A 13,147-nucleotide genomic window follows, 5' to 3' on the forward strand; every position below is an offset into this window, starting at 1 on the left:
CCTATTGTCTTTAGGCTCTCTCCACCTTTAGTTTATCGCAAATCTTCTCCTTGAGGCAGGAAAAGAGTATCACCTTGTTCACCCCAAGTTCTATAAGCCTCTTGGGAGGTTGTGTTTCCTGTTGCGCCAAGTATCAGCCCTTACTTTTGGAACCCGGGACCCTGGTTGTTGAGTGAGGAGTCCCTTCAGGTGGATGGTGGGGAGAGGAAGCCCCTGGATGTTCGGGTGTAGGGTGAGGGCACCATGGGGTAGCAAGAGGTGGCTTAGGAGCTCTGCTAAGTCACTTCAGTCGCGTCCGACTCTGTGCAACCTCATACGCGTCAGCCCACGAAGCTCCCCCGTCCCTGGGATTCTCCAGGCAAGAACACTGGAGTGGGTTGCCATTTCCTTCTCCAATGCAGGAAAGTGAAAAGTGAAAATGAAGTCGCTCAGTCGTGTCCGACTCTTCGCTACCCCATGGACTGCAGCCTACCAGGCTCCTCCGTCCATGGGAGCTCTGGGGCAAGTTTAAATACTGCCCCTCCTCACCGCCTCCCGGAAACCTAACCACTTTCTGGGCCTCAGTTTACTCATCTGTCAGGGGGACCTACTCTCCCGACTGTGAAGATTAGAAAAGAATAATGCGGGCCCTGGACCGGGCTTGCTTGCTAGGTTAATTCAGCTCTTCTCTGTTTGTTTGGGGGGGAGGGATGCCGGAGAAAGTCGCCCTGTTATGGTGATCGCGTCCCCTTTTCAAAATTCACATCCTCTTCGTGGGGGGGGGGGCTTGTTTGGCAAGCGGGGTCCCGCCAGGTTTACCACGCTTCACACCCGACCTGGGGGCTGGGCTTTTGGTCTGAAAAGGCGGCTGGGGACGCGCAGAAGGCGCCAGCGCGGAGCGGGGGCGGGGTGGGCGGACGGCCGGGCGGAGTCCGGGAACCTCCGCGCTTTCGGTTTACTTAAGGGTTGCGGGGAAGGGGCGCACTCGGCCGGTCGGTGGGAGGAGTCGCCGCGCGCGCCGGGCCTGGAGCCCGCAGTTTCCGTAGCCCCTGTAGCCCCCGACTGGGCCGCGTCTGCGTCCCTCTCCCCCTCGGTCCTGTCTCCCCGTCCCGAACCCCAAGCCCCTCTGCGCAGAAGGTGCGGCGCAGCCGGCGGGCGCCCTCCCCGGCTGCGGCGTGGTGAGCGAGCGTGGCCGTCGGCGGTGGGGTTCCGCGATCCCGGGCCTCCGCGGGCTCCCGCGCATTAACTCCGTGCGGCGCTGAGAAAGCGAAGGGAAATTCACGGACACTCGAATCCCAAGGTACCTGCCAGGTGGCCGTCTGGGGGGCGCGGGGGCGGGGTGAAGTGGGGCTGCGTCGTGTCTGTTTATCGACTGGAGAGAGAAGCTCTGTCCAGGAGTCTTTCGGAGCGTTGCAGGGAAAGTCATCACCTGCTCCTCCCGCTGGTTCGGCTGCGGGCAGACGCTGGAGCGATTGTTTATGGCGTGACTTTTAGCTTTACAAAATAGAGGCACATTTATAAATGGAGCGGAGGAGCAATGACAGGAACTATTGGGATGCGTGTTCCTTGTACTTTTCTGTGCTTTGCAAAGTCCCCCCCTTTAGTAAATAGAAAATAATTCCATGTATGAAGTGTAGCTCACCGTGTGTATACCTGCCTTGCTTCAGACTGCTTGCTGCTGTTACTGCTGCTGCTAAGTCGCTTCAGTCGTGTCCGACTCTGTGCGACCCCAGAGACGGCAGCCCAACAGGCTCCCCCGTCCCTGGGATTCTCCAGGCAAGAACAATGGAGTGGGTTCCCATTGCCTTCTCCAATAAATATATGTAAATGTACATAAATATATACATATATGTATGCTGCTGCTGCTGCTAAGTCGCTTCAGTCGTGTACGACTATGTGCGACCCCGTAGACGGCAGCCCACCAGGCTCCCCCGTCCCTGGGATTCTCCAGGCAAGAACAATGGAGTGGGTTGCCATTTCCTTCAACCCACTCCATTTTTCAGACTGCTTGGTTAGGAAAATAACGTAATCCGTGGTTTTCCGGGACTTTCTCTAGCTTTCACATTGAAAGGAATTTCCCAAGTTTTTTGGAGCTTGAATACACACTGAGCCTCGCAGCGGAAGTCCGCTGCCAGGGGGCATCCGACGCAGCAGTTTTGGCTAGAAACAAGCCAATCAGACAGAGTGGGAGAAAGACATCTCTGGGGGGAGAAAAACCTGAGCCTTTACTAAGCCTTTCCTCCTGCTGATTTTGGTTTTTACGACTCTTTTAGCAAGACCTGTTGCTTAACGTTCCGTTTGTCTTCAGAGCGAGACTGCTGGATGATGACCTGGTGCGGAGGGTCAGAATAGCTGTTTTTTGCTGTGCTTCCAAGTTTTCTCTTCCTTTCCTGTTAGCTCAGTGTCAGCAGTTATTGTGTTGACTTGTTAACACAAGTATTACTGTATGCCACACATCATTCCAGTGTTTTACAGCTTTTTGATGTCAGAGAACATAGTTTACCAGCTTTGATGATAATCTCTTAACTCCATTTAGTTCCGTAAAAATCAGGTGGTTTGTGACCTCCCAGTTGGCTCAGATGGTGAAGAATCTACCTGCAATGCGGGCAGATCAACCTGGGTCTCCACCCAGGTTTGATCCCTGGGTGGGGAAGATCCCCTGGAGAAGGGCATGGCAACCCACTCCAGCATTCTTGTCTGGAGAATTCCGTGGACAGAGGACCCTGGTGGGCTACAGTCCATGGGGTTAACAGAGTCAGACACAACTGAGTGACTAATGCTTTCTGACTTTGTAAAGAAAATACTTGTTATATGTTTGAATAGATATTAGATGCACATGGTATAAAATCCCACAGGTACAGAGTGTGCAGTGGAACGCCTCCTTTCTTCCCTCTCTAGAAGCTCCCTCACTATAAGCTCTTTGTTCTTAGGTTTCTTTGATAACTTAGGCCAAACAGATTTGAAAAAGCTACTTTTGAGCAACTGCACGCTAGTGATTATTTAAATAAAAGAGCCACCAATTTTATCATTTTGATTTTATTTTTTTGTTAGTTTTTCTCCTGACCACTCCGAAATGTCAGAGATTCAGGTCACTTTGTAGAGGGAACTTGCAGCTCTGGAAATTAATGAATAGCTTAGTTTCTAAGTTCCCTGAAGTCTGAGACCATGGTTCACTAACTTTGGAGCTCCCTAATCAGCCACCATAATTACTAGAGACATGCCAACATACGTATATGAGGCTTAAGGATAACTGATACTCGCTGTAATCTGGTGCTTCACAGCCTCTTCGATTCCTGGTGTCTTGCTAGTTCTGGCACACCCACCCCGTAGCCCTCTTCCCTGTTGATTGGCTGCTATAGTTTGTGAAGTAACTGGTAACGGAGTAGTGATGTTTGTAGTTGGCAAGAGAGAGTGTGCATTTCTGCTGTGTTTGAATCCTCCTTGCTGTGTTTGAATCCTCCTTTTGGCAGGGCTTTGTGACCTGGGCTACCTAGCTAAACCCTCTGAGACTTAGCTCCCTCATCTGTGACATGGTGATTTTGACGGGTTATTTTGAAAAGCAGATAGTATCAATAACCTCAGATACGCAGATGACACCACCCTTATGTCAGAAAGTGAAGAAGAACTGAAGGGCCTCTTGATGAAAGTGAGAGAAGAGCGAAAAAGTTGGCTTAAAGCTCAACATTCAGAAAACCAAGATCATGGCATCTGGGCCCATCACTTCATGGGAAATAGATGGGGAAACAGTGGAAACAGTGTCAAGACTTTATTTTTCTGGGCTCCAAAATTGCTGCAGATGGTGACTGCAGCCATGAAATTAAAAGACGCTTACTCCTTGGAAGAAAAGTTATGACCAACCTAGATAGCATATTCAAAAGCAGAGACATTACTTTGCCGACTAAGGTCCGTCTAGTCAAGGCTATGGTTTTTCCAGCGGTCATGTATGAATGTGAGAGTTGGACTGTGGAGAAAGCTGAGCGCCGAAGAATTTATGCTTTTGAACTGTGGTGTTGGAGAAGACTCTTGAGAGTCCCTTGGACTGCAAGGAGATCCAACCAGTCCATTCTGAAGGAGATCAACCCTGGGATTTCTTTGGAAGGAATGATGCTAAAGCTGAAATTCCAGTACTTTGGCCACCTCATGTGAAGAGTTGACTCATTGGAAAAGACTCTGATGCTGGGAAAGATTGAGGGCAGGAGGAGAAGGAGACGACAGAGGATGAGATGGCTGGATGGCATCACCGATTCGATGGACAGGGGTTTGGGTGGACTCCGGGAGTTGATGATGGACAGGGAGGCCTGGGGTGCTGCAGTTCATGAGTGACTGAACTGATACTGATGTATAAAGAGCTAGCACTGTGCCTGGCATATGAAAGGCATACAGTAAGTGGCAGTCTTGTTACTGTTGGGCTCTGTAATCATTTCATATATTCATAAGAAAGGTGAGTGTGTATGTTAGGGAACATCACGGCTCAGTAACTGCTTAGAAGGAGGGTTGATTTGCTGCTCATATTATAAGTCTCTATGGTTGTTTTTGGCCCTCGCCTTTGAGACCCCATGCTTAGCTGCTCCTTCCGTGGCACTGACATGACATATGGAAGGAGGAGAGACAGGTTTATCTACATAGTGGTTTTTAAATCCTACCCTTGGAAATAAGCTTCCATGTTACTTCCATTCACATTTCTTTAATATGGTTGACACTGGAGTGGGAAGTATCATTTTTCCAAAGGGGCAGAACCAGTAGGGATAGGTCTGGTAGTAAGGGGCAGCAGATGGTAACACAGTCTGCCTCATTGTTGGAGGGTCACAGTTGTGAAACCAGAAGTTCATCAAAACCTGAGAATTGATTCACTTTATTGATTCAATGTATAAACCAGAATGTTAGATTTTTCCTCTGCAGTGAATAATATATCTGCCCTGGGTAACTAGGCATTAAGAGCCTGTATAGGGCAAAATTTTCTTGGTGGATTTGCTCAAAAGGCTAAATTCTAAGCTAATAGGTTATACAAAGATCACAAGAACAAAAGTTGGGTGCTACCAAAAGACAATATCCAGAATATACTGTGTTTTAAAATCCAGGTCTCCTTTTGGAACTATTACTGTGCAAAGCCCAAGAATGAATTTTGAGTGATGGCAGTGTAGCCCAGACAAGGCGGAGATCATGATGATAGATTCTTGCTCTTTTTAGGCTTTTTACTTTTTAACAGCGAATTCTTTTCCTGTCAGCAACTAATTGCATCATCTCATGACTTGTTATAATTATTCTCCTTTAAGCTGTCTGCTTCTTGAATAATGACTTTATTATTGTAATTAAAGTATTTTCAAATCATGGTGGTTAACCAGTTCTACCCGCAGTGTGTTAATTCTTGTTGCCTTTGGTTTCATAGCAATTTTTACTACCCTTGCCCCAAGATTTTGAGTATTCTTCTCTTTTTCTGCTTATAGCTGGGCATTTGTTGTCTGATTGGCTAGGGCAATATGATATAATAATGTCAAGAAAGAACCTATTATGAAAGCAAATTAAAAATGTACTTCTAAATCAATAAAAAATTTTGCTTTGTTATATCATTTGTTGAGTAAGTCAATAAACTAAGTTTGATTTTTAGCAATACAACTATGCAAACCAGAAGAAAAGACTGTACTTTAAACGCAAACAGCATGGAAAGAAAACATTCTGTTTTTTTCCTGTTTAGCAAGCATAATTTTGATAGCAATATCTAATATAGATGGCAGACAAAACCCAGTAAAACTACAGATTACTTTAAGGCTGTTGCTCCCCAAACCCCACGGTAAATACTGTACAGTATTTAAAGAATGCAGGGAACACTCAGTATCATCCCATCTACTGGTGTAATTTACCACACTAGTTTAAAGGAATTCTATGCAGCTGTTTAAGACTGAGGTATATTTACCTGTATAGATAAATGGAAAAAAATCACCCACTTGTATTATTAACTGAAAAAAATGCAAGGTCTAGAACTAAATACAGTATGTTCCTATTTGTATAAGAAAATTTTTTCTTTGTAGAAAATGTGTATGTCTTTGAAAACAAAGTTTTGCTTGTTGTGTAAAGAATTCTGTAAGGATAAAACCAACTTTTACAATGGTTGGCTCTGAAAGAGTAAAAAAAAATGATTAGGTCAGAGAGGGAAGATACTTAAAAAGATCCTTTTAAAGTGTTTGAATTTTTAAAATCATGTGCATGTAATTCTTTTAAAGCGAATTAAAATGGCAGTTTTGTGTCAAACCTTTCACAGATTTTAGTAACTAATTGCTGCTTAAACTACTCCACTGACTAAGGTACATACGTGAAGTGGAGGAAAGGTCACCACAGGGCCACACACTCTAGAGAAATGTGATTAAGAACAGTTAGATTGTGCTGCTTGGGGTAAATGACAGTTTGTCTGTCCAGTCATTAGGAACCATTGACAAAAACAAATAACTCCTGTATGAGTACAGACTATGATATTTAGAACTACCTTGTGGAAACTGATTATTTTTTAAATTAAAAAATTATAGAATAAAATAAACTTTTAAAGCACTATTTTTACCTTTACCTACTAGAAATCTAAATCAGGATATAAAGGACAAATGTTGCAGTTACTTGTTTCTAACGTCTACATTTCTTTAGTCAGGACACTACATAGTAAAAATCACAGAAGCCTTTCTCTGAGTATGACGGTTATTCATATTGTTCCACCCAAAATACAAAATTCATAATACATTAAATTTTAATTTAGCTAGTAAACTGTAGGTTTTCCTTATATGTATATCCTGAGGATTTAAACCAAAGGGATTCTTTTTTTAAAAAAAATTCATTTATTTTTAATTGGAAGATAATTGCCTCACCATGTTGTGTTGGTTTCTGCCATATATCAACATGAATCAGTATACGTATTTCCCCTCCCGCTTGAACCTTTCTCCCACCTCCCACCCCCAAAGAGATTCTTTATTCCTGATTTTCTTTCTAAAGTACAAACAGCTGTTCTATTTGGTCTGGGCCCAAGTCATCCTATTTAAATGAGAAAGGAACTGAAGTTTCTATACGCTTCCCCCCACTAAATCATTTTATCAATAATCATTCCTTGTTCTTGGCCAGATGATGGTCTTCCTGTCAAATTGGAAACGAAAGAGAAGACAATAGAACGCACTAGTGCATATGGGGCTTGGTGTAAGATTTCACGTATCTACTAGTTAAATGAAAGCATCTTGCCTATGTATTGTTTTCTTAAAATCTAAATCAGTTACCTATTGGGAAGCTTTTCATCAAAATATTGGAATCAAAGACCTCAGAATCTGATCTCTGGGGTGAACTAATGTGCTGATTTAATTGTTGCAGGCAGGTCAGATTCCGGTGCTCATCATGTCCAGTTTTGAGGATGCGGACACAGAAGAGACGGTAACTAGTCTCCAGATGACTCTCTACCATCCTCGCCACCAGCGAAGTGGAATATTCCAATCAATAAAGTTTTGTAACCGAGAGACACTCCCCACCAGCGAAGTGGTGAAATTTGGCCGAAATAATAGCACCTGTCGTTATACCTTTCAGGACAAACAGGTTTCTCGAGTTCAGTTTTCTCTACAGGTGTTTAAAAAGTTTGATAGTTCAGTTGTCTCTTTTGAAATTAAAAATATGAGTAAGAAGACCAATCTACTTGTGGACGACAAGGAGCTGGGCTACCTAAATAAAATGGATCTTCCAGACAAATGCCTGATTAGGTTTGGCGACTATCAGTTCCTGGTCGAGAAGGAAGATGGAGAGTCATTAGAATTTTTTGAGATTCAGTTTTTTTTGTCGATAAGACCACTCCTGCAAGAAAACAAGTGGCTTCCCCAGAAGCCCACACCTGAGTGTGGCAGCTATTCACCCTGTTCCATTCAAAACAATTCTCCCATGGAAGTGGGTGAAAATGAGTGGTAAATGCTGAAAGCTAAGAGAATTATGAAGGACGAAGAACTCTGTGCTCGTTTTACAGACATTCCACTTACTACATTTCTTAGTATAGTATTTTACTGTCATTTGTCAAAGCTAAGTTTGAGATCTGGTATTGTTGTCTGAAGTCTGCAAATTGTGTTAGTAGTTGATTGAGTCACCCGTTGCATTGTTGGATGTACAAAAAATTTTTCTTAAGTGTATGTATGAGTATAAATGTACGACACGTATTCTTCGTGATGAAGGAACAGTGTTCTCAAAATAAGGTTATGTTCTTTTTATGCCTGATTTTGTTCCTATGTTTTGTATTGTTTCATTTTGATTTGTATGTTATCGTCTCTTGGTTTGGTCATGTTATCTCACAGCAGCCATTTGTTTTCAAGGTCGAGGCTACAAGCAAATTATTCTGTGTTGTAGCCTGTTGGCATTTATAGTACCAGAGTATTAGAACAGGGCATGTATTTTAGTGTGTGTGCCACTGAGGTTTTAATATGGGAAGACTTACTTATTTGAGCAATAATACCTTGATTTTCTGTGTTTTTTTATCTATAGAATTATAGTGTTTATTCCCAAGAATACAGTTCTCCTTTTCTATATTCAGTATCTGAAACTGATACTTTAAACATTCCAATGAACCACTGTTTAGAATTATTATTTTGTGTACCAACTTTTAGTTTTTAAATGTACTACAGGGTTTTTAACTCCATGAATTCAAAATTTTAACAACAGCTATGTACCTAATAAAGTCAAAGTCTAATTCTCTAACCATTTTCTTTGGCACTCTTTCTGAAGGAAGAACTGTTGTCGACGTCTGTAAGGGAGGAACGCAGGAGGCCACTGGCAAAGGCTGTGAATTCAGATGCATCCTGCTGTGTCCCTCAGCGCATGCTGGCTCCATTCCCTCCGTTCCTGCCTCCACATGGCGGCACGTGGCCAACAGTGGCTCCAAGATTTTATACGTTACTGATCAGCCACCTGAAGACAGCCTTACTCTCAATTCCAGTCCAAAGGGTCAGCTTGGGCCACATGCCCATTATCCCGATCAACTCTCCTCGGGCCACGCTAAGTCATGGCTGCTCCGGTCAGTGATCAGGTGCAAAGGAAAAGCATTTTCTCAACAAATGGCCACAGTGGGTTGGGGTCTGAGGTTAGACAGTCTAGGTCAAGTATGACATGGTTTGGGGGTGAGGGCAAACAAAAATATTGGTGTCTGATACTACGCACTGCAGCCAAGTTGTGAAACATTTTCAGTTCTCAAGGGCTCACTTGTCCCAGGAACTGATTTTTCTCTTGGGCTCTTTAAGTAGAGGGGTGTATTAATTGGTGCCAGTGTTAAGGCAGTGTCTTCTTGAACCTGCAACTTTATGACAAGAGGGGCTTTCCAGTGGTGAAGTCTCATATGCTATATGAGTATATAACTACATTCTAGAAGATTCTGTCTCTGCTATCTACAGCATTGACTGATCTGAGGAAGCATTACTTTTATGCTCTAACATGAGTGTAGTATTTAATTAGTAGACCTTGTAGAAAAATTAGCTAGTATTACCAGGAGATAACTAGTGTTAACAATAGTTATATATGTTGTGTGTATATCTTTTGTAGCTGCTTCTATGTTATCTGGGCTTCCCTGGTGGTTCAGCTGGTGAAGAATCTGCCTGCAGTGCCGGGGATCTGAGTTCGATCTCTGGGTTGGGACTATCCCCTGGAGAAGAGAATGGCTACCCACTCCAGTATTCTGACCTGGAGAATTCCATGGACTGTGTAGTCCATGGGGTCTCAAAGAGTCAGACATGACTGAGTGACTTTCACTTTCTATGTAATGGCCCTTTTTAACTTTTTCAGTTCTCCAACATCTGTTTAATTCCTTATAGTAATTGTTATGTTAAAACAACAGGTGAGGTTACTCTTTTACTCTCTGAACCCTGACTGGAACAATTAGATCTTCCATCTCAAGTGAGGATGGAGGATGAGTGCTTGAAGAGCTGTGGTTGGAATTCCCTGGGCTTCTAGGTGATACAAATTGTCCCTAAGTCCAATCACTCACCCTTCTACTATCCAACCTATATAAAAATATTTATTTGGCCAGTGGTATCTTTTTAAGCAATGCACTGCAGTGCAGCGACACTGGTGAAAAAAATAGGAAAGCAGTAATTTTAGTTCTGTTTCTGGTTTCAACATTTTGTTGTGGGTTGAAGGCCACTGAGGGACTAGAGCTGAGCCAGCTTGGCACTGCTTACCGAGAGACCACTGTAAGATGCAGGGAAACACAACACCTTTCTTAATAGTGTTGGCGGAATCACTTCTCAAAAGTCGTACCAAGGTAGTAACATTTTTTTTAATGTTTTATTCCTGGCTGTGCTGGGTCTTGGTTGCTGAGTGGCCTTTTTCTCTAATTGAGGTGAGCAGGAGCTACTCTAGTTGCAGCGCACGAGCTTCTCACTGTGGTGGACTGACGTGGGGCCCGGGCTCTAGGGCGCGTGGGCTTTATAGTTGTGGTACGTGGGCTCAGTAGTTGGGTGCACGGGCTTAGTTGCCCTGCGGCACATGGGAATCTTCCCAGAGCAGGGGTCAAACCTGGTCTCCTGCGCTGGCAGGTGGATTCCTTACCACTGAGCCACCAGGGAAGCCCAAGGTGGTAACGTTTTAAAACAGGAAACTTCTGAGGTTAGTCAAGCTAAGGTATGACGTGGGAATTCCCTGGCTGTCCAGTGGTTTAGGACTCCTTGCTTTCACTGCTGAGGATACCGGTTCAGTCCCTGGTTAGGAAAGTGAGATTCCCGCCAGCCACACAGCATGGCCAAAAAACGATAGTGGAACTTCACCTTAGGTCAAAATGCCTTTTTACAGTAATATGATTTTTTATATCTCAAACCCATCTTTCAGTCATCCAAAGTAAGACAGACTTAGTCTAATAGTTAAAAAGCCTCCAAACTTCAGAAAATCCTCAAAAACAATTCTGTTCTAATTTCTGCAGAAAGGAAGCATGTGTAGTGCCGAGTGTGGGCTCTGAATCATACTGCTTGGGTTTAGCCACCATTTCCTGTGTAACCTGTCATTAGCTCTGAGCTTCAGTTTCCTCTTCTGAAAAAAACAGGGATTAAAACAGTGCCTCCTGTGAAGGGTTTCTGTGAAAATCAGCTGAACTAAAGTATGGTGAGACCTCACCACCCTGGTATATGTGGTACATGTTATTATGAGGGGCACTGAACACAAGCGGCTGCATATAAAAGATTTATTACAAAGATAGTACTGCTTACTTCTGAGTGTCAGAAAGAACTCCTTTAATTCGTAATATTAAAAATCACATAAGAATTTAATATCATTATTCCAATTTAATTTCATTTTCAGCTTTAATACTTCCTGAGGATATAAGAGTCAGATACTGGAAATCTGTGTTTGATACTGAACTCTTTCATGACCTCCTTTCCTGCCAGATAATTAATCAGAGGTACCAAGTAAATGAATATGAGAGAACACTATTAATATATTTGATATACAGTCTTTTTTAGATGTCTGTGTTCTAAAATTATGATTAGGACATCTTTAAGTAAAGTAAAATGAAAATTCGGACCTCTACTAAAAAGACATATTTCTCCAATTACTGGATAAAAGAATAAAAGCAGGCATAATTCCTGGTTATATCATTTTAAAAGTTCTAGCATCTGAACCTTCACACAACTCCACATACCCTCCAGTTACCCCGTTTCTTGCTCTGACAGCAACTTTTCAAATAAATTGCCTACACTGATCATTCTTTATTCTTCATCTTTTACAAGATACTTCTCAGTTTCCATCCTTTCATTTGAAAAAATGACCACAAGCAACAAATATTCCTGTCCCCAGACCCACCAGATGCAGCCACCCTTTCTCTCAGTGCCCAAGTTACATTTGATATCACTGACTCCTCTCTTTTTCTGACTCTGGTGACACCGTTCTTTGGTTCCTCAAATTCCTCCTGTATCTGCTGCTTCTGACCCATTCTCTATCCCTGACTTTTAAAGGTCAACACTTAGTTGAGCTTTTCTGCCGGCTTCCTCAGGAGGATCTCAGCTGGAATTATAACTTACATTACTATTCACCTACTGCTGCTGCTGCTAAGTCGCTTCAGTCGTGTCCTGACTCTGTGGGACCCCATCGACAGCAGCCCACCAGGCTCCTCTGTCCCTGGGATTCTCCACTGGAGTGGGCTGCCATTTCCTTCTCCTACTACTGACTCCTAGACTTGTACCCATTCTCTAAGCTGCAGACATATATCCCTATCACCTACTTGACATCTTCATTTCTGTTTTTTATAGATACCTCAGATTTAACTTTCCAAAGCAGAACTTTCATTTCCCCACCTGTACCTCCTACTACATTTAAGTCAGAAACCAAGAAGTTATTGTCAAGAGTTAGCTGCAGTTGCTAGGTTTGGTTGTCATCCTTCCACAGATTTGGCCAGTAGGGAGTCAATAAGCTCAAATAGATTTAGAGAGTTTATTACTCACAGACAGCAAAAGCAAGACCAGTGTGGAGTCAGTGACCCACATCTCTGGTCCCTAGGGATGTCCCTAGCTGACACTGAACCAGGGGGGCCAGATGATCAGATGCCTTAAGTGGAGGGTAGGTCTGTTATTGAGGGGCCAACTGTAAACTCCAACCAAGCAGCTTTATTAGCCTACATACTGTACCTCAATGTGGAAATCCCATGCCACACTGGAGCCAGCAAGTGGGATCAGAAAATGCCTCACAGCGGCCTTCTACAAGATACAAGGCAGATGATAAATGGCCCCGTGTGGCTCCTCTAAGACTGCCTGTCTTGCCACGTTCCAGGGAGGATCATAGGGCTTTCTGTCAAGATGTGTGTCAGGCTATGGTTGAGTGTTGCCATGTGGATATGCAAAGTGAGCAAGGTCATAAGGGCCCCATGCTGACTGCATCACCCTACAGTTAATGGGCAGGGGATCTGAAGATGTTTCTCCAAAGACGACATACAGATGGCCAACGGGCACATGGAAAGATGCTCAACATCACTAATCATTAGGGAAGTGCAGATCAAAACCACAGTAAGATATCACCTCACGTCTGTCAGAATGGCTGTTATTAAAAAGACAAGAAATAACAAGCTGAATAGATGTGTAGAAGAGGGAACCCTTGTGCACTTCTGGTGGGGATATAAACTGGTGCAGCCACTAGAGAAAACAGGGTGGAGAGTCCTCAAAAAATTAAAAACAGAACTAACAAGTGATGCAGCAGT

The 13,147-nt window shown here is 43.4% G+C and overlaps 1 protein-coding gene across 1 annotated transcript; it reads left to right on the plus strand.

Annotated features, from left to right (window-relative positions):
- Positions 1-728: 728 nt before the first annotated feature.
- Positions 729-8,676, plus strand: TIFA (TRAF interacting protein with forkhead associated domain). Its single transcript, XM_040237457.1, has 2 exons — positions 729-1,279; positions 7,318-8,676. The coding sequence occupies exon 2, from the start codon at positions 7,342-7,344 to the stop codon at positions 7,897-7,899; it is 558 nt and encodes a 185-aa protein (XP_040093391.1). The 5' UTR covers positions 729-1,279; positions 7,318-7,341; the 3' UTR covers positions 7,900-8,676.
- Positions 8,677-13,147: the final 4,471 nt, after the last annotated feature.

This window comes from Oryx dammah, unplaced genomic scaffold (assembly GCF_014754425.2).
Source record: "Oryx dammah isolate SB20612 unplaced genomic scaffold, SCBI_Odam_1.1 HiC_scaffold_3, whole genome shotgun sequence".
NCBI classification, from domain to species: domain Eukaryota; kingdom Metazoa; phylum Chordata; class Mammalia; order Artiodactyla; family Bovidae; genus Oryx; species Oryx dammah.

Excerpts from the sequence above, each read along its gene's own strand:
- TIFA (XM_040237457.1), top strand. The coding sequence starts at position 7,342 with ATGTCCAGTTTTGAGGATGCGGACACAGAAGAGACGGTAACTAGTCTC.